Genomic DNA, 23,675 nt, shown 5'->3' on the forward strand with positions numbered 1-23,675 from the left:
CTTAATTTGGGTACAGTGTTGTATGCCCGCGCAATTGTCATTCAAAGTGCATCAGCGCTGAAAGCTGAAAATTGGTCTGGGCAGGAGGGGGGTTTAAGTGCCCAGTAAGCAAGTGGTTAATGAATACAGCGCCTGCTCAGATTGAAGTAACAACCTCTGCCAATCCGATTGGCGGTGAGAGTCAGAGGCGGGGGCTGATGATGTAACAGCCTCTGCCAATCCGAGCAGGCATTGTATGCAATAATACAATGCATAGCTTGCAGTGATTGGCTCAGGGCGGTATACTATATGTCTACTGTGAGACAGCATGTTACCCCGGCGCCAACTTCATTTCTGAACATACGGTATTCCCGCAGGAGGGGGGTCGTCTTATACAGCGAGTACAGCACAAAACCAACTTTTTAAATCGAAAAGTAGGGGGTCGTCTTATATGCCCAGCCGCCTTATACGCCGGCAAATTTTTATTTTTTTTGCTAAACAAAAAAAAGACTAAACATTTTGAGGGGGAAAATTGTTTTTTTTTTTTGTTTCTGGTATAACATTTTGCAAATAAATATTTGTTCTTCATATGATGGCCACTCAGAACCGTAAAGCGATTATATCAACTCCTTCCCATCCTGCTGTCATTCTGCTATAAGCCGGGCGGGAAGGAGTTGATATAATCGCTTTAATATAATCCAAACCCCAAAAATGTATATATTGCAGATTACTAGTCCTTTGTGTAGTAGCTGAATTCATTTTCTATTTTTTCACCTGGTAATCCAGCAAATATTACACTTTCTGTACCTCTGTGACTATGTCATTCCCTAATGTGCCAGCAGAGGGAGCCATGGTTGTCGTCCCAGGCTGCTCACCTGTCAGTATAGCTTGCTCTCTCTCATGGGGCAAGGCAATTGGTAGTTTACAGAAGATGGCTAGAAAAGAAGATATTTTTCGGTGCAGATCACAGGAAGTGCCATTTCTAACAAGATCACAGGAATTTTTTGTATTTATGTGAAACGTACTTAACCACTTCAGCCCCGGACCATTTTGCTGGCTTAAGACCAGACCACTTTTTGCGATTCGGCACTGCGTCGCTTTAACTGACAATTGCGCGGTCGTGCGACGTGGCTCCCAAACAAAATTGACGTCCTTTTTTCCCCCACAAATAGAGCTTTCTTTTGCTGGTATTTGATCACCCCTGCGGTTTTTATTTTTTGTGCTATAAACAAAAATAGAGCGACAATTTTGAAATAAACGCATTATTTTTTACTTTTTGTTATAATAAATATCCCCCAAAAATATATATGAAAAAAACATTTTTTTCCCTCAGTTTAGGCCGATACGTATTCTTCTACATATTTTTGGTAAAAAGAAAAAAAAAATCGCAATAAGCGATTATTGATTGGTTTGCGCAAAAGTTATAGCATTTACAAAATAGGGGATAAACAGCATCTCCCCGTTCTGCCTAGCGACAAGTGACGCTGATCTCTGCTTCATGTGCTTGGAGCAGAGATCATTGTTCGCTAAAACAAAGCCCAGCCCCCCCCCCCACAGTTAGTAACACGCCCCTAGGAACACTTAACCCCTACACTGCCACCCACTGGTTAACCCCTTCACTGCCAGTGTCATTAACTCAGGAATCACTGCATTTGTATAGCACTGATTGCTGTATAAATGACAATGGTCCCAAAAATGTGTCAAAAATGTCCGATGTGTCCGCCATAATGTCGCAGTCACAATAAAAATTACTGATCGCCGCCATTACTAGTAAAAAAAAAATTATTAATAAAAATGCCATAAAGCGATCTCCTATTTTGTAAACGCTAAATCTTTTGCGTAAAAACAATCAATAATCGCTTATTGCGTTTTTTTTTTTTTTTAACCTAAAAGATGTAGAAGAATACGTATCGGTCTAAACTGAGAGAAAAAAATGTTTTTTTATATATTTTTGTGGGATATTTATTATAACAAAAAGTAAAAAATAATGCGTTTTTTTCCAAAATTGTCGCTCTATTTTTGTTTATAGCGCCAAAAAAAACAAAAAACGCAGGGGTGATCAAATACCACCAAAAGAAAGCCCTATTTGTGAGAAAAAAAAGGACGTTAATTTTGTTTGGGAGCCACGTCGCACGACCGCGCAATTGTCAGTTAAAGCAACGCAGTGCCGAATCGCAAAAAGTGGTCTGGTCTTAAGGCAGCAAAATGGTCCGGGGCTGAAGTGGTTAAAGTTTTACTTTAAAAAAAAATAACAAACATGTCATACTCCTCTGCTCTGTAAAATGGTTTTGGGGGAGCTGCTGCACAGAGAAGGCTTTTTACCTTCAGGTATAGAATGCATGAAGGTAAAAAACCTTGAGCCGTTAGAACCACTTTAAAGCGGGATTCCGCCGGGACTCTGCGTTTTTTTTTTTTTTTTAAAAGCCAGCAGCTACAAATACAACAGCTGCTGACTTTTAAAATAAGGACACTTACCTGCCCAGTGCGCCCGCGATGTTGGCACCCGAAGCCGATCTCTCGATCGTCTCTCGGGTGCTGCCGCCGCCATCTTGGGTATGGGAATCAGGAAGTGGAGCCTTTTCGGCTTCATTTCCCGGTTCCCTACTGCACATGCGCGAGTCGCGCTGCGCAATAAGGATGGACCCCGCTGTCTCTGGGATCCGTGTGTTTCCCAGCAGGCAGCGGGGGACTTTCAGAAAGGGGCGTAATCTACGCCCCTTTCCGCAGAGAGCTATCCCGGAAGTGGGTGCAGATACCTGTACTGTACAGGTACCTGCACCCCCTTCCCCCCTGAAAGGTGCCAATTGTGGCGCCGGAGGGGGGGAGGGTTCCAATGAGCGGAAGGTCCACTTTAGGGTGGACCTCCGCTTTAAAGAATATGTAAAAACCCAACATTTCATATTGTTGATATGTCTTGTATGAAAATTGTATGAAAAGTATCTTGTTCTCTTTGTATTCCTTCCTTCGTGCCACTCCCTCTCCTTTCTTATTAAAAACTAACAACCCTAGGCATGAGAACACAACATGGTCAGTTCCCTAGCTATGCTGGGAACTTAGCCTGCTCTCCTCCAATGATCAGACTTGTGCTGACACGTCATCCCTGCACTGGGAAGATTAGTGTGCTGCTGTTTCTCCTCCTCCAGCTCTCTGAGAACAGAGATTATGAGATCACTTATAATAAAAAGGGGAGAAAATGTACTTATAATGGTTTTTAAAGATGTATACACAAATGTTTTACCTTTCGTTTATTTTTTAAACTAAATGGGTTGTTTTACAAGGTGAGGGTTTACATATACTTTAACTTTAGCCTACGAAGCCACACTGGCGAGTCCCCTAGATTCCCACAATGAAAAGCACTGTATGAATGGAGGAGGTGGACCTTTTATTCATCCGACCATCCTCCATGGATAGAGCACTTTTCATTGCGATAATCATTAATTGTATAAAGGGGATAGGGGGTGAAAAGGGCTGGCATAATAAATGCTTGTAACAGGTCCAGCCACTCATATTAACCCCCGCAGCACCGGAAGATCACAGCTATTGGGGTATCTGGGGAGGGGACTGAAGATTTCAATGAACATGGCAGCCACCGACATAAGGGGCACTCTTGCTTTATTGTAAGTACTGTCCTTGGTGCTGATTGAGGCTCCATGCACACTGGAGCTCATAAACTGCAGTTTATTGGAGTTTGGGAGTTTTTTTTTTTTTAAAAGCCCATAAACTCCACTCTATGTTAGCCTATGTGTCCATGCACACATGTACGTTTTTTTTAGCTTTAACCACTTCAGCCCCGGACCATTTTGCTGGCCAAAGACCAGACCACTTTTTGTGATTCGGCACTGCGACGCTTTAACTGACAATTGCGCGGTCATGTGACGAGGCTCCCAAACAAAATTGACGTCCTTTTTTTCCCACAAATAGAGCTTTCTTTTGGTGGTATTTGATCACCCGTTTTTTTTTTTTTTTTTTGCGCTATAAACAAAAATAGAGCGACAATTTTGAAAAAAAACGCATTATTTTTTACTTTTTGTTATAATAAATATCCCCCAAAAATATATAAAAAAAATTTTTTTCCCTCAGTTTAGGCCGATACGTATTCTTCTACATATTTTTGGTAAAAAAAAAAAAAAAAAAAATCGCAATAAGCGATTATTGATTGGTTTGCGCAAAAGTTATAGCGTTTACAAAATAGGGGATAGTTTTATGGCATTTTTATTAATCATTTTTTTTTACTAGTAATGGCGGCGATCAGCGATTTTTATTGTGACTGCGATATTGTGGGGGACACATCGGACATTTTTGACACATTTTTGGGACCATTGTCATTTATACAGCAATCACTGCTATACAAATGCCGTGATTCCTGTGTAAATGACACTGGCAGTGAACAGTTTAACCTGTGGGTGGCAGTGTAGGGGTTAAGTGTTCCTAGGGGCGTGTTACTAACTGTGGGGGGGTTGGGCTTTCATTTAGTGAACACTGATCTCTGCTCCAATCACATGGAGCAGAGATAAGCGTCACTAGTTGCTAGGCAGAACGGGGAGATGCTGTTTACAACGGCATCTCTCCGATTCAGCCACCCTGAGAGACGTTTGTGGGTATGCCCGCGGCGATCGAGTCCGCGGGACCTGCGACCGGACTCACGGGGGTCCCGACCGGCGCGCGAGCGCGCCGCCTGCAGGGCGGCATTAAAGATTGGACGTACCTGTACGCCAATATGCCTGCCCATGCCATTCTGCCGACGTACATCGGCGTGCGCCGGTCGGGAACCGGTTAATGAGCAGTGGAGTTTATGGGCTTTTTTCTGAACGCCAGAAATTGGCGTTCAAAGTGCCGTTTTTCACCGCTAAAAAAACGACAAATGCCAATAAACACGCATAAACGCTCATAAACACGCGTTAATTAGTGTTCGGCGTTCTATTTTTTCAATGCACTGTGGGGTTTTTGGAGTGTCCACTGTGTATTTTTATTAAAACCGCCCATAAACGCTCATAAACGCTCATAAACGCTAGTACAAAACGCTGTTAAAAGCAGGTTTTTCAACCAGCGTTTTCTGCCAGCAATCTGGCGTCTAAAAAAAAGCTTTTTTGAGCTTCAGTGTGCATGGAGCCTTATTGTATATGTCACTACACCTGAGCTTTGATTAGAAGGCCCGGGATCGGTCATTATTTTATGTGTTTTTTTAATGGACGCTCAGCTCTTACAACCCTTTTAAATAAAAAAAAACGATGTGTTCATGAAACAACGAAGAAAGAGCTACTCACTTGATCTTTGGTTTTTGATGAAGAAAAGTTTCAGTCTCTCTTTGAAGGTATTCTCATTGACATAGAATTCCACTTGTACCCTGGAAAACACAGAAACTGAACTGTCAGGAGCCGAGTACATACATGTGCTCCGTGCAATAACATACAACTGTCCTGTAACCAGAATCATTGGTAATTCACACTTGCAAGTTAATGTATCAATCCTGAATTCCAGGCAGATATAAAAGGCTCAAATTATTGCAGCTTCAATAGTATTCAATAGTACATGATTAAAGGAGAAGTCCAGCCTGAGGCTCTAATAGGCTTCAAAATCGGGTGGGCTCGGGGCGCAGAGCATCGCAGGTGTGTTGCAACAGCAAATGAATATTCGCTGTTGCAACACTGATTCTCCAATACCCCGGATCCTCTGACATCCATCACCCGGTAGGCTGAAAGGACAGGCAATCCTATCGGACGCCTAGGAGGAGGGGAGGAGAAGCAGGGCAGAAGCGAGGAGGAGAAGACACAGGAGCCGCTGCCCGATGCCTGCGGCAGCCTGATGTCCACCGATGCCCCAATCCCCGCCAGTGCCTGATGTGCCCGATCCCCAATGTGCCCGCTGCCTAGATGGGGTAAGCGCGGGTGGGCCGGCAGACAGCGGTTTTGAGGTGCCGCAGGACGGGGGTTGTTTGCTGCCCCCACAAACAAAAACCCACTAGCTGCCACTGATCAGAAAAATTATCACATGGATGATGTGTCTGTCCTAATGTCAGATTTATAGGACAATGCTTAGTGAGCGATGCAATCAATTTGAGTATTGTCATAGATAGCGAACACTCGAATGTCCCCATCATGGACTACAGTGCTGTACAGAGAACACAGAATCAGTCACATCGGTTTCTGCACAGCTCCCAACTGTCCCGGATTTGGAGGGACTGTCCCTGATTTGGAGCAATGTCCCTCAGTCCCTCATTCCTCCTCATTTGTCCCTCGTTTTGGTCTGATCTATATAGATCAGGGGTGGACTGACAACTCATGGGGCCCCCGGGCAATAGGAGATTATGGGGCCCTCAGGCAATGCGAGATTATGGGACCACACAGTATACACACACACAGTATACACAGACATGTTTCTATTGGCTGAGAAGGTACTGGAGAGGTGGGGCAGCTATAATCTCAGGATTTTTAGACCAAAAGGATGTCGGTAAGGGACATTTCAGAGACAGATGTAAAAAAAAAATAAAAAAACACAGATTTTTACATACTGTCCCTGGTTTTACTGAGGCTGGCAACCCTGATGGGGCCCCCTAGTGGCTCGGAGGCCTTGGGCAGTGCCCGAGTGGCCCAATGGTCAGTCCGCCCCTGATATAGATGTATATAAAATGCACTTTTTATCTACCAAAAAGTGTTTTCCAGTTTTCATCCGATTCCTAAATTGCTGTATTTGTAAATTTCAAAAGCCAATATAAAGGAATATTAGTGGTAAAAAAAAAGCACTTGTGGGTTTCACCAATCTTGTTTTTTTTGTACAATTCTCCATTAAGGGGGAGTGGCAAGGGGCGTGTCCTATGCCTGCTTACTTTTGCTGATAGGTGTCCCTCATTCCCATCTCAAAAAGTTGGGAGGTGTGGTTTCTGTACCAGAGGAGCTTACATTCTATTATCACACATGTCTAATCACACACTAGTATTATCATGTATATATATATAACTCTGCAGTGCAATACAGAGAACAGTAAACCGATCACCTCAGTCCGTGCACCAGAGGAGCTTACACTCTACTCTTCCTTGTACAGTCACAAACATTACAGGGTCATTTTGGTCAGATGCCGGTTTATTTCCAGGGAGGAAAATTGGAGTATCCGGGGGAAATTCATATAAAAATGGGGGGAGAATATACAAAATCTATGCAATTATCACCCCGTGTGTGTGGGGGGGGGGGGGGGGGCGACAAAGCTCAGCACTCCAACACAGCGAGGCAGCAGAGCCAACCACTACAGAGCTCTCAGCATTCTATTTTTCACCGGAACACAAATGATCCTTCCATTAGGGGACCCTGAGGATTACAGTCCTCTCAAGGACAGACAGATCTCATAATCGCAGCTTGCAGGAACCAAGAAATACACATTTTCAGAGCAACCAACAGACGCACAGGCCACAACAAATCCTGACTGAGGTTCTAATCCTTCGTCGCCGCAACTAAAGCCGAAAAAAACATTCTGCACAATACAAATCCCACTGCAAGGGCACATTTGTTTAAGTTTAAAAAGTGTCTAAGCCAAAACTTCTTTACTGTTATGTATATATGAGGGAAGGGTTATTTTCCCCTGAAGTAGATACGTCATCCCTGTGTCGACACGCGCTGGGGAGGGGTCAGGACGGCACAACAGGCAGCTTGTAAGCGGAGGACAAAGCTCGTATCGCCCCGATACCATTTTGGTATATACCTGTACATGCTTATCATAGAATGGTGCACTGACGCCCCCGATCTGTGCGACTACCCCTGAAGGGGATTTTGCTCTATTTAATACATTTTATATATCCCGGATGGATATGCGAGGAGCCCAGGAGCCGGACACTACTAAAGAGCCCGGAGGTGGTTCACATGCGTGCTTTGGCTTAGCTTAATTGCAGAGTCGAGGGGGGGCACCTGATTGATGACAGCCGCCTAGCAAGTCTTGGATCACATACCATTTGTTGTTCAAATGACATGGACTATATTATCACGTTATTAGTGATGACCATGAGCACCTTGTCATATGACCTGAACCTAGGGTTGCCACCTGTCCAGGATTCACCCGGACAGTTCGGGTTTGGAATCATTCGTCCAGGTTTCAGACTGTCTGAAACCCGGACACATTATTTAGACTGGACTATGGCTTCTCAGCAGCCTCAGATCCATCTGGATGAGAGGTGCTGACTGCCAAGTGAGCTCACCATCCATCCACCTGTCTGTGACTGAAGTCTCCCCTTCTCTCTCTTGCCTCTGAGTGAGTACACTAAGGCAAATCAGGGTTCTCAGAGCACCCCTTACATCAGAGTTCCCCTTTACATCAGAGACCGCAGTGTTCCCCCTTACATCAGAGTCCTCTTCGTACATCAGAGTTCTCAGTGTTTCCCCTTAAATCAGTATTCCCAGAGCATCCCTTATGTTAGAGTCCCCAGAGTTCTCCCTTACATCAGAGTATGCAGAGTCCCCCCTTACAGTGAAAGGGAAATCTGCGAGTTCAGACGTAAAAGGGGAACTCTGTGGGCTCTGATGTAAAGGGGGACTCTTGTTATTAACTTCATATGATTAGAAATGTTATTTAGTAGCAAAATATATGTATAGTTTATACTATAAAAAAAATTGCTGTGCACCACTAAAGTGTTCGGGTTTGACTTGAATAAAAGGTGGCAACCCGACCTGAACCAAACATTTTGCTTGTATTGCTTTTTCCAGCACGGTCATTAATGACATTTTTGGACAATTTGCACTTTGCTGTATAATTTGTATATGCCTTTGGTATTTTAAACACAGTTATGCACACAGTTAACACCAATCTCTTTCAACCACTTTCAGCCCCGGACCATTTTGCTGGCCGAAGACCAGACCACTTTTTGCGATTCGGCACTGCGTCGCTTTAACTGACAATTGCGCGGTCGTGCGACGTGGCTCCCACACAATATTGACGTCCTTTTTTTCCCACAAATAGAGTTTTCTTTTGGTGGTATTTGATCACCTCTGCGGTTTTTATTTTTTGCGCTATAAACAAAAATAGAGCGACGATTTTGAAAAAAAACGCATAATTTTTTTACTTTTTGTTATAATAAATATCCCCCAAAAATATATAAAAAAAACAAATTTTTTCCCTCAGTTTAGGCCGATACGTATTCTTCTACATATTTTTGGTAAAAAAAAAAAAAAAAAAAATCGCAATAAGCGATTATTGATTGGTTTGCACAAAAGTTAAAGCGTTTACAAAAAAGGGGATAGTTTTATGGCATTTTTATTAATAATTATTATTTTTACTAGTAATGGCGGCGATCAGCGATTTTTATTGTGACTGCGACATTGTGGCGGACACATCGGACATTTTTGACACATTTTTGGGACCATTGTCATTTATACAGCAATCAATGCTATACAAATGCATTGATTCCTGTGTAAATGACACTGGCAGTAAAGGGGTTAACCAGTGGGTGGCAGTGTAGGGGTTAAGTGTTCCTAGGGGCGTGTTACTAACTGTGGGGGGCTGGGCTTTGTGTTAGTGAACATTGATCTCTGCTCCAATCACATGAAGCAGAGATCAGCATCACTTGTTGCTAGGTAGAACGGGGAGATGCTGTTTACAACGGCATCTCCTAGTTCAGCCGCCCCGTGAGACGATTGCGGGTATGCCCGCGGCGACCGAGTCCGCGGGACCCGCGACCAAACTCACGTGGGTGTCCCGACCAGCACGTGAGCGCGCACGCAATGGCAGGGCAGCATTTAAAAATGGACGTACCTGTATGCCAATATACCTGCCCGTGCCATTCTGTCGACGTACATCGGCGTGCGCCGGTCGGGAAGTGGTTAAATTGAGTTTACCATTATATGTTATCTGCATTTATTTTATGTATTTATTCATATAACTATTTAATCTATTTATTATTCATTTGATTCATACACACTTTTTGGTGTACACTATAACTAATATCACTTTTTAGCGCAGCGTATATCATTTATTCATGTGTTTTTGCACGGTATATGTGACGTGTTTAACGCTAGCAGCTATTAAGTCATGTTTTAATTCAGGCATCTAGGCAGTGGTGGCTCACCGGACTTCTTCCATTTTTGGTTATTTTCTATTGTTGCTGTCTATGTCCCCCGATGGGGAGATTTCTCTTCAATTCCTGTCTTACAGAGACGGTAGAAAGCGAGAACAAATTGCTCCAAAGTGTGGGCAAGTCCCCTCTAATGCCGCCTACACACGGGCGGAATGTCCGACACAAAAAGTCAGACGGAAGCTTTTTATCGTACATACCGTCGAAAATTCTGACGGACCGAGAAATAGAACATGTTCTAAATATTTCCGACGGAACCAATTCCTATCGGGGAAAACCGCTCGTCTGTATGCTACTCCAACGGACCCAAAAAACGACGCATGCTCTGAAGCAAGTACGAGACGGAAGCTATTGGCTACTGGCTATTGAACTTCCTTTTCCTAGTCCCGTCGTACGTGTTGTAGGTCACCGCGTTCTTGACGGTCGGACTTTTGGTGCGATCATGTGTACGCAAGACAGTTTCAGGGGAATTCTGTCCGAACTCTGTCGGTGGGGCGTGTTGTTTGGGGTTGGGTGTGCTGGAGGTAGAGGGGATTATGGCTGGATGTTCCATGACCGTGGAGGAACTTTTTTTTTTTTTTATACATACAATTTTTGGCAGTTAGGTTGCCCGGGCCCCCCTGCTGGTCAGGCCCGGTACAGCAGGGCCAGATGTACTGGCCTATCAGCGGCCCTGTGTGTACGGGGCATTAGGCCTCTTGCACTCTGCAGCTTGAAACAGCTCGGCGTTTTTTTTTTTTTTTCTGATCTAACATGCAACTCCTTGTTTACAATGTGCCTGTACACATAGGCGCGTAAACAAGCGTTGTATATTCATGAGAAAAAAAAAATGTGAACAAAATCTATATTCCCGGACAGTATTTTGTGCTACTGCATGCAATCCACACATATATGCAGAAATATTCATTCATTTTGCCTAGGAATGTATTGTACATGTGAATGCGAATATACACGCAAATACGAGCATAAATATGCACAAATACATGCAAAAAAAAATATGCCTGAAATTACGCTCAGAAATGCTGATTCTCAAACATCAGTACTGTGTGCAAGAGGCCTTAAAGTGGATCTTCACTGCACCTGAGCACCACAAACCAAAAACTCTATTTAATTAATTTTTAATACTCAAAGCAGACACCCCCATCCATCCATCCATCCATCCATGTCTCCATGCTTTATTTTGGTGAGAAATCACTTTGAAAAACACCCCCCTACCATTTCTGGCTGTCGCCATCTTGAGTAAGGGCAAACTAGTTACATAGTTACATAGTAAGTCAAGTTGAAAAAAGACACAAGTCCATCCAGTTCAACCACAAAAATAAATAAATAATAATAATATCATACAATCCCATATACACAATTCTATACCCACAGTTAATCCAGAGGAAGGCAAAAAACCCCAGCAGAGCATGATCCAATTGGCTAAAGCAGGGGAGAAAATTCCTTCCTGATCCCCCGAGAGGCAATCGGATTCTCCCCGGATCAACTTTACCTATAAATGTCAGTACCCCGTTATATTCTGTACATTTAGGAAAGAGAGACTCCAGGCCTTTCTTAAAGCAATCTACTGAGGTGACCAGAACCACCTCTGCAGGGAGTCTATTCCACATTTTCACAGCTCTTACTGTGAAGAAACCTTTCCGTATTTGGAGATGAAATCTCTTTTCCTCTAGACGTAAAGAGCGCCCCCTTGTCCTCTTTGTTGACTGTAAAGTGAATAACTCGACACCAAGTTCACTATATGGACCCCTTATATATTTGTACATGTTGATCATATCCCCCCTTAATCTCCTCTTATCAAGAGAGAATAAATTCAGTTCCTCTAATCTTTCCTCATAGCTGAGCTCCTCCATGCCTCTTATCAGGTTGGTTGCCCTTCTCTGCACTTTCTCCAGTTCCCCGATATCCTTTTTGAGAACTGGTGCCCAAAACTGAACTGCTTATTCCAGGTGAGGTCTTACTAATGATTTGAAGAGGGGCAAAATGATATCTCTCTCTCTGGAGTCCATACTTCTCCTAATACAAGAAAGGACTTTGCTCGCTTTGGAAACCCGCAGCTTGGCATTGCATGCTATTATTGAGCTTATGATCTACCAAAACCCCCAGATCCTTCTCCTAAATGTAGCATTTACCTCCTGGAATCAAGCTGCCCTTAGCTCAAGCATGCACGCAGGTGTTTTGTCATATTCGGCGACCTGTCAGAATATGTAACGGAAGTGACGTTCCATCTCCGCCATCTTGCTACACCCCGCACTCCTCCATAGTAAGGATGCACTGAGAAGGGGGCAAGCGGAGATCTTATTACACCCACCAGAGTTTTGCATTATACATTTATATTTAACAGTAAACTGAGCTTAATACAGTATTTAGAAACCTGACAGACTGTTTAGATGTTGAATTATAAAACCAGCAGTGTTCTGCTAGATCAGCAGGCTTGTCGCTGCTTTTAAAATTGAACATCTAAACAGTCTGTCGGGTTTCTAAATACTGTATTAGGCTCTGTTTACTGTTAAATATAAGTGTGAAATGCAAGACTCTGGTGGGAGTAACAAGATGTCCGCTTGCCCCTTTCTCAGTGTATCCTTACTGTGGACAAGTGCAAGGTGTACCAAGATGGCCGGTGGAAGAACGTCACGTCTCAAAATCTGATGGGTCGTCTAATCTGACGAAACAGGAAAGTGTCCTTAGCTGAGAAAATCTCTCCTCCCTCCTGAAGACTCCTGGGATGCATGGCATCATTTGCCGAAGGCAGGAAACCAGGAGGTAATTAAAGTTTTAAAAAAAGTAAATATGATATACTTTCCTATCTATTTACTAATGCTAGCAGCATAAGGATTAAAAATAATCAATGTTGATTGGGAAAGTGAAGTTCCACTCCTATCACATTCCATCAGAACAAACAGATGATGATTCTTCCAATGTGGATACACAGACAGCAATAAAAATTGACTTTTTATGCCCCGTACACACGAGCGGATTTTCTGTCGAAAAAAACTTGGATGTTTTTTCCCACGGAATTCCGCTCAAGCTTGCCTTGCATACACACGGGTCACACAAAAGTTCTCTGAACTTTCGGCCGCCAAGAACACGGTGACGTACAACACTACGACGAGCCGAGGAAATGAAGTTCAACGCTTCCGAGCATGCCTCAAATTGTTTTCCGAGCATGTGTAGGAATTTTGCGCGTTGGAATTTGTACAGACGATCAGGATTTCCGATCGGAACTTTTTTCCGACCGAAAAATAGAGAACCCGCTCTCAATCTTTCGCTGGCTGGAATTCCGCTAGCAAAAGTCCGGAATTTCTGACCAAAGGCTCACATCGGACTTTTGCTAGCAGAATTTCTGATCGGGAGTGTGGGGGGCTTTAGGCCCTCGCATAGGGGACCATCTAGTTCAGTGGTCTCAAAGTACCGGCCCGAGGACTGGTTATAAATGGCCCGCAGACCGGGCCGATTCTGGATGGCATTGCACCAAATGCTTTGTCTCCATCTCCGCCTCCTGTGTCCTCCTCTGCTGCATGCTGATGCAGCCCAGAGAGAGAACAGAGTGGAGTAAAGGGCGGAGGAAGGATCCGCCCATCGCCCCGCCCACCTAGGCACTGGAGATCGATCAGAGCTCCGGGTCCAGGGTCCTGCTGACACCTCAGGGCGGGAGATTGTGTCCTTTTCTGGGTGCCCCGTGTTGAAGCTAGGAGCTGACTTGAGGAGAGGTGAGTGAGCCATCACACTGAGGCAAGTCCTTAGTGGGGTGACTGGGGTAGAAATTTGTGTGTATGGGGGTATTTATGGAGTGTGGGGGTATTTATGGGGGTATTTATGCAGTGTGGGGGTATTTATGCAGTGTGGGGGGTATTTATGGAGTGGGGAGGGTATTTATGGAGTGTGGGGGTATTTATGGAGTGTGGGGGGTATTTATGGAGTGTGGGGGGTATTTATGCAGTGTGGGGGGTATTTATGGAGTGGGGAGGGTATTTATGCAGTGTGGGGGTATTTATGGAGTGTGGGGGTATTTATGGGGGGTATTTATGCAGTGTGGGGGGTATTTATGGAGTGGGGAGTATTTATGCAGTGTGGGGGGGTATTTATGGAGTAGGGAGGGTATTTATGGAGTGTGGGGGGTATTTATGGAGTGTGGGGGTAATGCTGGGTTTATTAATGCATTTTCTGACATCAGTGCCGGGTTTAATAATGTGTCTGCTGCTGACACCAGTGCTGGGTATAGTATAGTATATTATTGCTGGTATAGTTTTTATTGTTTTTGACGTTTTTAAAGTTTGCATGCGGCCCCTATGGGATATGAAAACTTGTCATGTGGCCCTCTGCCAATTTAAGTTTGAGACCCCTGATCTAGTTGCTGTGAGTTTTAGCGTTCCCGGGAGGGACAAGCGCAACGCCCAGTCCCGCTGCCCGCAGCTTGTCAAAGTCTACGGCAGGCTGCGACTGGATGAGGTTGCCCAGAAATGCAGAATATCTGAGATCTGAGCATTTGTCTCTGAACGCATAGGGTACGAAACACAAGTACCACCCCATATAGCGTTCATTTCCATCCAGCCTGCCACACACCTTGAGAAGCTGCAGACCGCATGTCTCATCTGATGCACTGAAACGCCGGGAGGGACGCACAGCGGCAAGATGTCCCATGATGTGCAAACGCACTAACGCTTCTCCGCTCCACCCAAAACTGAAGAAAAAAAAAAAAAAGTTTTGTCATACACATGAAAAAAACACAAAAATGACATAATAAAAAGTATCCAAGATTTCATAAATCCGCAGTGGAGCGCCAAACATTACACAGAGGAGAGCAACAAACTGCTATGCCACCAACCACAGTGTACAGTGTCACATATAATATCAGCTACTTACACATTTCTCATCTGATACTCATACATTGTGTGCCGAGGTTTCTGTACACAGATACTGCAATCTTCATCAAGAAAACTTATTGAAAGTTGGGGTGATCGAAGGATCCTCCTGTGTTTACCCCTATTGCTGTAGCAGAAGTGGAGAGCTGATACTGTGCATACCAGCGGATGTGTGATAGCCGGGGCTAAATGATTGGAATATCAGTCCATCCTCTCCTATCACTCATTGCAAGCATTACAGTACACTGCCGGCCGATTATATTATCAGAAAATAAAATATATTGTTGATAATCTCCTAATATTAAAAAAGGTGCAAAAAAAAAAAAAAAAGTTTTTTTTATTTTATTTTTTTTGCACCTTTTTTTTTATATTGGGAGATTATCAACAATATATTTTATTTATTTTTTTTACATTTTTTATGCTTAAAGGTATCACTTCATAGATCGAATCCTTTATCACAATTTTTAGCGCAGCCCATTTTCTTTTTCTTTTTTCTGTGAATGTAGTATAACATTTGGGTATTGCTGCTTGTTTCTGTTTTGTTTTATTTGGCTAAGCGCAGTTTTTTCTTTTTTCTAGATTATATTATCACCCTTCAATTCACATAGATAAAATCATTCAGCCAAAGTCAACTACCTACAATCTCTCTTCATACTAAGCTAGCATAATGGGCACCAACAAGATTAAAGTAGAACTAAAAGCAAAACATTTTTTAGTCACCTACCTACTACCTACCTGGGTTGGAATCCCACCACCGACAGCAAATGTTTCAGCAAAGTGTAGGCATTGTTGGGCACAAAGGACACCTGAAATGCCCTGAAATGCCCCTATAGGCATAATGTAACACAGGTGATGCATTGCTCTGACAAGGTGATTTTACTGCTTTGTCCAGGGCAGGACTTACCATTGGGCTTGACTGGGCCCAAGCCCATGGGCCCCCGCCCAGGGCCGGATTAAGAGCATCATGTGTTTGGTGCTGAGGATTTTGGTGGGCCTTTTAGGGGGGCACCCTTCTGTGTTTATAAGAGACTGTGTTGGCATGAGTCCAAACTCTAAAGGGCACATGCAAACAAGGGAAGCCTGGCATTTGATTTGCCAGGTTGCCGTAAGGGCCGTGCATTGGCGTGCACTCTGAGCTGAAAAAGTGCAGCCGAGCAGACCTAACACTATGGAAGCCCCAGATTTCTGCAAGAACCCTGCATTGGCATGCACCTGGCTTCTGTTAGGACTGCTCATGCGGTGCCCATTATCAATCCCACCACCCTGTCCAGGTGGTGCATGCATAATGCAGGGCCATCAGGGGAGAACTCTGTTGGCCCATTGCTTTTCATAAGCAGTGTGTTCTTTTTTGGGAGGCTGGGCCTATATTAAGATAGGGGCCTGGAGCTGCAGCTCCAATAGCCCCTACGTTAATCCAGCCCTGGCCCCGCCCAATAGGGGGCCCCTCTGAGATACATAGCTGAGTGTACTCGGATCAGCTCTGCTCACAGTCACGCCCAATGATGGACATAACACAGGGACTGGGCGTAACTGTCTGCCGAGCCGAGTACACTACTCTCGGCTCCGCTCGGGACTGCAAGAGGACCCGAGAGCTGCCGAGAGGATCCGAGAGCCGCCGAGAGCCGCAGAGAGGACCCGAGAGCTGCTGAGAGGACCCGAGAGCCGCCGAGAGGACCCGAGAGCCGCTGAGAGGACCTGAGAGCTCCCGAGAGGACCTGAGAGCCGCCGAGAGGACCCGAGAGCTCCCGAGAGACCCGAGAGCCGCCGAGAGGACCTGAGAGCCACCGAGATACACAGGACTCTGTATCTCGGCTGCGCCATTTTTAAACTTCAAGACTGCAATGACAAGGCTGCAAATGACACTGGGGCAAGGCTGCAGATGGATGGGCAAGGCTGCAGATGGACACTGATAAGGCTGCATTGATGGGCATTTAAATGTAAGTTTTTCTCCTTAAACTTCCCTCCTAAAAGTTTTTTTCCTTAAAATTCCCTCCTAAACCTGGGGGACGTGTTATATGCCGTCTCGTGTTATACGCAGATAAATACGGTAATGTATAGAAGGTAGGGCCCGAAAGTGACTCAAGCCCAGGGGCCCCCACCACCCTAAGTCCTGCCCTGGCTCTGTCCTACAGTGTTATATGTGTTTTACATGCTTTACATGTCTTTCAGAATTTATCTTTAGAAGGCTGTGAATTGTAAACTGACAAATTATCGGAATCAGAAGGGCAGCACCCTAAAAATAGACCCTCGCTAATCTGTCTGCCAAGACGTCTCGGTGACAGGTGGACGGTCACAGCACATCAGCGCTGGCAGAAATACACTTCATAGAAACAGGTGATGGAGCTGTGATCACTTTAAGACACAACTGGGTTGGGGGGGGGGGGGGCAAAATAAAATAGTAAACAGATAAATCTTTTCATCTGGATATGTCCCTAAGAGCAAAAATTTTATTTTGAAAGTTTAACAATGTACAGTATATAATAAACTCACCGGCCACTTTAGGTACACCTGTTCAATTACTTGGTAACACAAATTACTAATCAGCCAATCACATGGCAGAAACTCAATGCATTTAGGTATCTAGACGTGGTAAAGACGACCTGCTGAAGTTCAAACCGAGCATCAGAATGGGGAAGAAAGGGGACTTAAAGCATAGCTCCCCACTGTCCCCGATTTCGAGGGACTGTCCCCGATTTGGAGCAATGTCCCTCTGTCCCTCATTTTGGTCTAATGTATATAGATGTATATAAAATGCACTTTTTATCCATCAAAAAGTGGATTCCAGTGCTAAACCTTTCATATGATTTCTAAATTGCTGTATTTGTAAATTTCAAGAGCCAATATAAAGGAATAGTAGTGGTAAAAAAATGCACTTGTGGGTTTAACCAATCTTGTTTTTTTGTACAATTCTCCTTTAAGGGGGCGTGACAAGGGGTGTGGTCTATGCCTGCATACTTTTGCTGATAGGTGTCCCTCATTCCCATCTCAAAAAGTTGGGAGGTGTGCTTTAAAGTGATTGTAAACCCTCTCCTATACCCAGTGAAGTGACTGGCCTCAGATGATACACAGAGATGAAACGCATCCTCCTACATAGGTTTTACATGCATATATCTGTTGTCTCCGGCTCTCTACATTCTTTAGAAAGTGCACAGTGTCTTGCATATCTTTCTTCCCATTTCAGTAACAGGAGGGGAGACTGGGCATACGCTGTGTGTGAGCTGATTGGAGGAAAGACCCCTCATATAGGCGGAGGAACAAAGAAACTTGCAGAGCTGCGCTGTGAATTACAGAGGAACAGAGCAGCAGAAAGACATGACACTCAGAGGTTTGGAGAGAGATAAGTAAACACAGATTTCAGATTTCGTGAATGGGATTTACATCTACTTTAAATGACTTTGAATGTGGCATGGTTGTTGGTGCCAGAGTGGCAGTGGTGTGGGCAAAAATGCCTTGTTGATGCCAGAAGTCAGAGCAGAATGGGCAGAGATGAGATGACAGATGACAACAGTAACCCAAATAATCACTCGTTACAACCAAGGTATGCAGGATACTATATCTGAGCCCACAACACATTGAACCTTGAAGCAGATGGGCTACATCAGCAGAAGACCACACCGGGTACCACTCCTGTCAGCTAAGAACAGGAAACTGAGGCTACAATTCACACAGGCTCACCAAAATTGGACAATAGGAGATTGGAAAAGCGTTGCCTGGTCTGATGAGTCTCAAATTCAGCTGCAACATTCAAATAGTAGGGTCAGAATTTGGCATAAACAATATGATAGCATAGATCCATCCTGCCTTGTATCAATGGTTCAGGCTGGTGGTGGGGGTGTAATGGTGTGGGGGGATATTTTCTTGGCACACTTTGGGCCCCTTAATACCAATTGAGTATCACTTAAACGCCATGGCCTACCCCAGTATTGTTGCTAACCTTCTCCATCCCTTTATGACGACAGTGTACACATCTTCTGATGGCTCCTTCCAGCAGGATAATGCACCATATCACAAAATTCAAATCATCTCACCACTGGTTTCTAGAACATGACAATGAGGTCACCGTACTACAATGGCCTCCACAGTCACCAGGTCTCAATCCAATAGAGCACCTTTGGGATGTGGTGGAGCAGGAGATTTGCATCATGGATGCGCAGCTAACAAATCTGCAGCAACTGTGTGATGCCATCCTGTCTATAGGGACTAAAACCTCTGGTTGCATCTATGTCATGAAGAATTAAAGCAGCGCTCAGGGTAAAAAGGGGTCCAAGCCAGTACTAGCAAGGTGTACCTAATAAAGTGGCTGGTGAGTGTATATATACTGTATATAATTGATATCATATTAGTTATAATATACATTCTATGATATTTTGTACATGAATGTAAGCATAATCATCAAATACTCCCAGGTGGTCAGAAACAGATCTGGTAGGTTTAGTGTTGGATCATCACTCTGTACACAGTGTACCCCTAAACTATGAACTCTGTACATAGCGCACTCCTAAACCTTGCTATCCATTGATGGTGCCCCCCTAAACCTTGCTCTCCGTACACAGTGCACCCCTAAACGATGCACTCTGTACATAGTGCACCCCTAAACCTTGCACTCTGTACATAGCGCACTCCTAAACCTTGCTATCCATTGATGGTGCCCCCCTAAACCTTGCTCTCCGTACACAGTGCACCCCTAAACGATGCACTCTGTACATAGTGCACCCCTAAACCTTGCTCTCCATACACAGTGCACTCCTAAACCTTGCTATCCATTGATGGTGCCCCCCTAAACCTTGCTCTCTGTACACAGTGCTCCCCTAAACTATGAACTCTGTACATAGCGCACTCCTAAACCTTGCTATCCATTCATGGTGCCCCCCTAAACTATGCACTCTGTACATAGCACACCCCTAAACCTTGCTCTCCGTACACAGTGCACCCCTAAACGATGCACTCTGTACATAGTGCACCCCTAAACTTTGCTCTCCGTACACGGTGCACCCCTAAACTATGCACGCTGTACATAGCACACCCCTAAACCTTGCTCTCTGTACATAGTTCACCCCTAAACTATGCACTCTGTACATAGCGCACCCCTAAACCTTGCTCTCCATACACAGTGCACCCCTAAACTATGCACGCTGTACATAGCGCACCCTTAAACCTTGCTGTCCGTACACAGTGCACCCCTAAACCCTGCACTCTGTGCATAATGCACTCCTGAACTCTGCATTCGCTATGTAGCATAAGCCTAAACTCTGCACTTTGCATGCAACGCACCCCAGATACAACCAGCCCTTTGACGGCAACCATACTGCTGATGCGGCCTGCAATTAAATTGAGTTTAAGACCCCTGATCTAAGACAAAGAAAGCCAGGGACTGACCCCCTATAAATAAAATTCTACTTATGGGTGAACTGATCCTTTGAATGTGTCCACTCTGGATTTCCCAGCATGAAAACGGAGGCTTTTCCCTTCAAGAAAAGACACTTTTAAGGGCTCATTAGATCTATTTTAAGACACCAGTCTGCTAGTTTATGCCCTTTTTTTTCTGGTGGGTTCAGGACAATGTCACTTATCATCTGCTTGTGGTTAAAGTGGATCTACCATCAGATAGATTTTTTCCAAGATAAGTGCATGCACAACACGTTATGTGCCAGTGTAACACAGGTATGTATTACTTCTCATAGAGATCAAAGTGACTGACAATTCTTTCAACTGTTGACCTCAGAAGGACGGATCAATCTTTGCTTGGACATTTTTTTAGTTCAGGATCTACTTTCTGGACTGACTTTCTGAAAAAAAATTACAAAATACAGTCTGACGACTAAAAGGGTTTATTTAGAAAATAATGCATATCTATTTGATCACCAAATCTGCATGCACATTTGTTCTATGCAGTTTGGGAAAAAAACAAATGGTATTGGGTTGTTTTCTCTTCTGAACCAAAGTTCTTTCATTATGAGCAGTAGTACCACATTATGGACACTAGATGGAGCTGATGAGCATAGAAATACATATGTGGTTGTAACAAAGAAATACAGTGTAAACTTTAGAGAACACTAGAAGGGATTAGAAAATAAATGTAGCCAATAGTTTCATTTATTTTCATACATAGAGCCCTAAGGGAGGACAGACCAAGGAAATTATTTTTTCCTGCCTGTAGCAGACTAATGAGATCTCCCCAGCCTATGCAAAGTCATTGGAATAGAGTTACTAGGATGACTTTTAATGCTGAAAGTTTTTTTTTTTTTAAATGATGCTATTGCAATATATTGTGCCATGTCATGTATATGTGTAGATTTGTAGTGACGGAAAGGTCCCCTTTAATAGTGTTTTCTAGAACTAAAGGATGTGTTGAACAGTCATTTTTATTGGTGCTTTCGGTCTCTTTTTTTCCCCTATTTTAAGAATGCTGAACACTTGGAGCCCCCCCCCCCCCCCTCCGGCTTTCTATGTACCTTTCATTAACAGTGGATATTTGTTGTGACCTTTATAATCCTCTCCCAATTAAGACAAAGGCTGCCTGACTGTAATGGCTTCTGATAGGAACACAGGAAAAAAAATCTCTTAATTGGTGACAGATTAGTGAAGTAACATTTCCTGCAATTAAAAATAATGTGGCCTGAAGATTTAGCAACTTCTACCCTAAAGGAGACTCTATAATAGAAGTGGAAAGAAGGACTAAAGACATCAGAAGCATTGAGATGTCAACAGGCATGTACTGGCCATCGGGACTACCGGGAGTTTCCCGGTGGGCCGATGGCTCAGTGGGCCACTCTGATGTAAGGGGGCTGGTGATGGGACACTCTGATGTAAGGGGGCTGGTGATGGGACACTCTGATGTAAGGGGGTGCTGATGGGACACTCTGATGTAAGGGGGTGCTGATGGGACACTCTGATGTAAGGGGGTGCTGATGGGACACTCTGATGTAAGGGGGCTGGTGGTGGGACACTCTGATGTATAGGGGCTGCTTTTGGGACACTCTGATGTAAGGGGGCTGGTGATGGGACACTCTGATGTAAGGGGGCTGGTGATGGGACACTCTGATGTAAGGGGGCTGCTGGTGGGACACTCTGATGTATAGGGGCTGCTTTTGGGACACTCTGATGTAAGGGGGCTGGTGATGGGACACTCTGATGAAAGGGAGATGCTGGTGGGACACTCTGATGTATAGGGGCTGCTTTTGGGACACTCTGATGTAAGGGGGCTGGTGATGGGACACTCTGATGTAAGGGGGCTGGTGATGGGACACTCTGATGTAAGGGGGCTGGTGATGGGACACTCTGATGTAAGGGAGCTGGTGATGGGCCACTCTGATGTAAAGGGGATGCTGATGGGACACTCTGATGTAAGGGGGTTGGTGATGGGACACTCTGATGTAAGGGGGCTGGTGATGGGACACTCTGATATGTAAGGGGGCTGGTGATGGGACACTCTGATATGTAAGGGGGCTGGTGATGGGACACTCTGATGTAAGGGGGCTGGTGATGGGACACTCTGATATGTAAGGGGGCTGGTGATGGGACACTCTGATATGTAAGGGGGCTGGTGATGGGACACTCTGATGTAAGGGGGGTGGTGATGGGACACTCTGATATGTAAGGGGGCTGGTGATGGGACACTCTGATATGTAAGGGGGCTGGTGATGGGACACTCTGATATGTAAGGGGGCTGGTGATGGGACACTCTGATATGTAAGGGGGCTGGTGATGGGACACTCTGATGTAAGGGGGTGGTGATGGGACACTCTGATGTAAGGTGGTGGTGATGGGACACTCTGATATGTAAGTCGGCTGGTGATGGGACACTCTGATGTAAGGGGGCTGGTGATGGGACACTCTGATGTAAGGGGGCTGGTGATGGGACACTCTGATGTAAGGGGGCTGGTGATGGGACACTCTGATGTAAGGGGGCTGGTGATGGGACACTCTGATGTAAGGGGGCTGGTGATGGGACACTCTGATGTAAGGGGGTGCTGGTGATGGGACACTCTGGTGTAAGGGGGTGCTGATGGGACACTCAAAATGTAAGTGGGCCGGTCTGGATGAAGTCCAGGGCCAAATTTCTGTCCCAGTCCAGCCCTGGATGTCAAAATGGGAGAACAGTTTATAGGGTGGCAAGGAAGACACATGCAAAAAAAACTGGGTGTGGCTAAATTGTTTAGGAGGCGTGGTAAAAAAAAAAAAAAAAAGCAGTCCCACTGTGGGGGGTGGTGCAGAAGTGGCATTCAGGGAACACCCTAGAATTTTCTCAATGAATCATGGCATCACCAACCCACCTCTCCACCTTATCCAATCAGAGAATGCTTTGAATTAGTTGAGAAAATACAAAGTGTTCTCTGGAAGGTGCCCATGCTGAGCTAGAGACCCCCTGTGGTTACTATGCAGCAGATCGACACTGAATGCGGAAGACAATGGCAATCCCTGTAGTAGTGCAGCTACTACAGCAACACTCCACTTCTCTAATAATAATAATTGGCCAGCATGGGATGAAGTTACTCCTGCACATGCTCAGAATTTCAATCATCGGCACAGGATACCAGGATATGTGGCCCAATGTAAACTGAGCTGTGCATACGCAACTCGGTGTACGTTCTACAGAAAACTTGCAAGCAGAAAAGTAGGTTTATTTTATTTTTTTGCAGAGGGGACACTGTATGCAGGGCCTGGACAAGGGATGGGCAGGAGGGGCAGTTGCCCCGGGTGCAGTGGTTTAATGCATTGATGGGGGCGCCAGTGAACTCATTCTGATACAAGGCACTTTGACAGGTAGATGACTGCCGGGGGTAGCA

At 44.7% G+C, this 23,675-nt stretch overlaps 1 protein-coding gene across 6 annotated transcripts in view; it reads right to left on the reverse strand.

Annotated features, from left to right (window-relative positions):
* The window catches only part of KCNT1 (potassium sodium-activated channel subfamily T member 1), a 586,129-nt gene that overhangs the window by 183,621 nt on the left and 378,833 nt on the right, over window positions 1-23,675 (reverse strand). For all 6 annotated transcript variants that reach the window (XM_077468093.1, XM_077468101.1, XM_077468120.1 and 3 more), the window contains one exon: window positions 5,244-5,323. In XM_077468093.1, the coding sequence (XP_077324219.1) occupies window positions 5,244-5,323 (80 nt within the window). The remainder of the gene's footprint in view (window positions 1-5,243; window positions 5,324-23,675) is intronic.

Source organism: Lithobates pipiens, unplaced genomic scaffold, assembly GCF_037356315.1.
Source record: "Lithobates pipiens isolate NorthernLeopardFrog02 unplaced genomic scaffold, aLitPip1_a1.2 Scaffold_11, whole genome shotgun sequence".
Classification (NCBI taxonomy): Eukaryota; Metazoa; Chordata; class Amphibia; order Anura; family Ranidae; genus Lithobates; species Lithobates pipiens.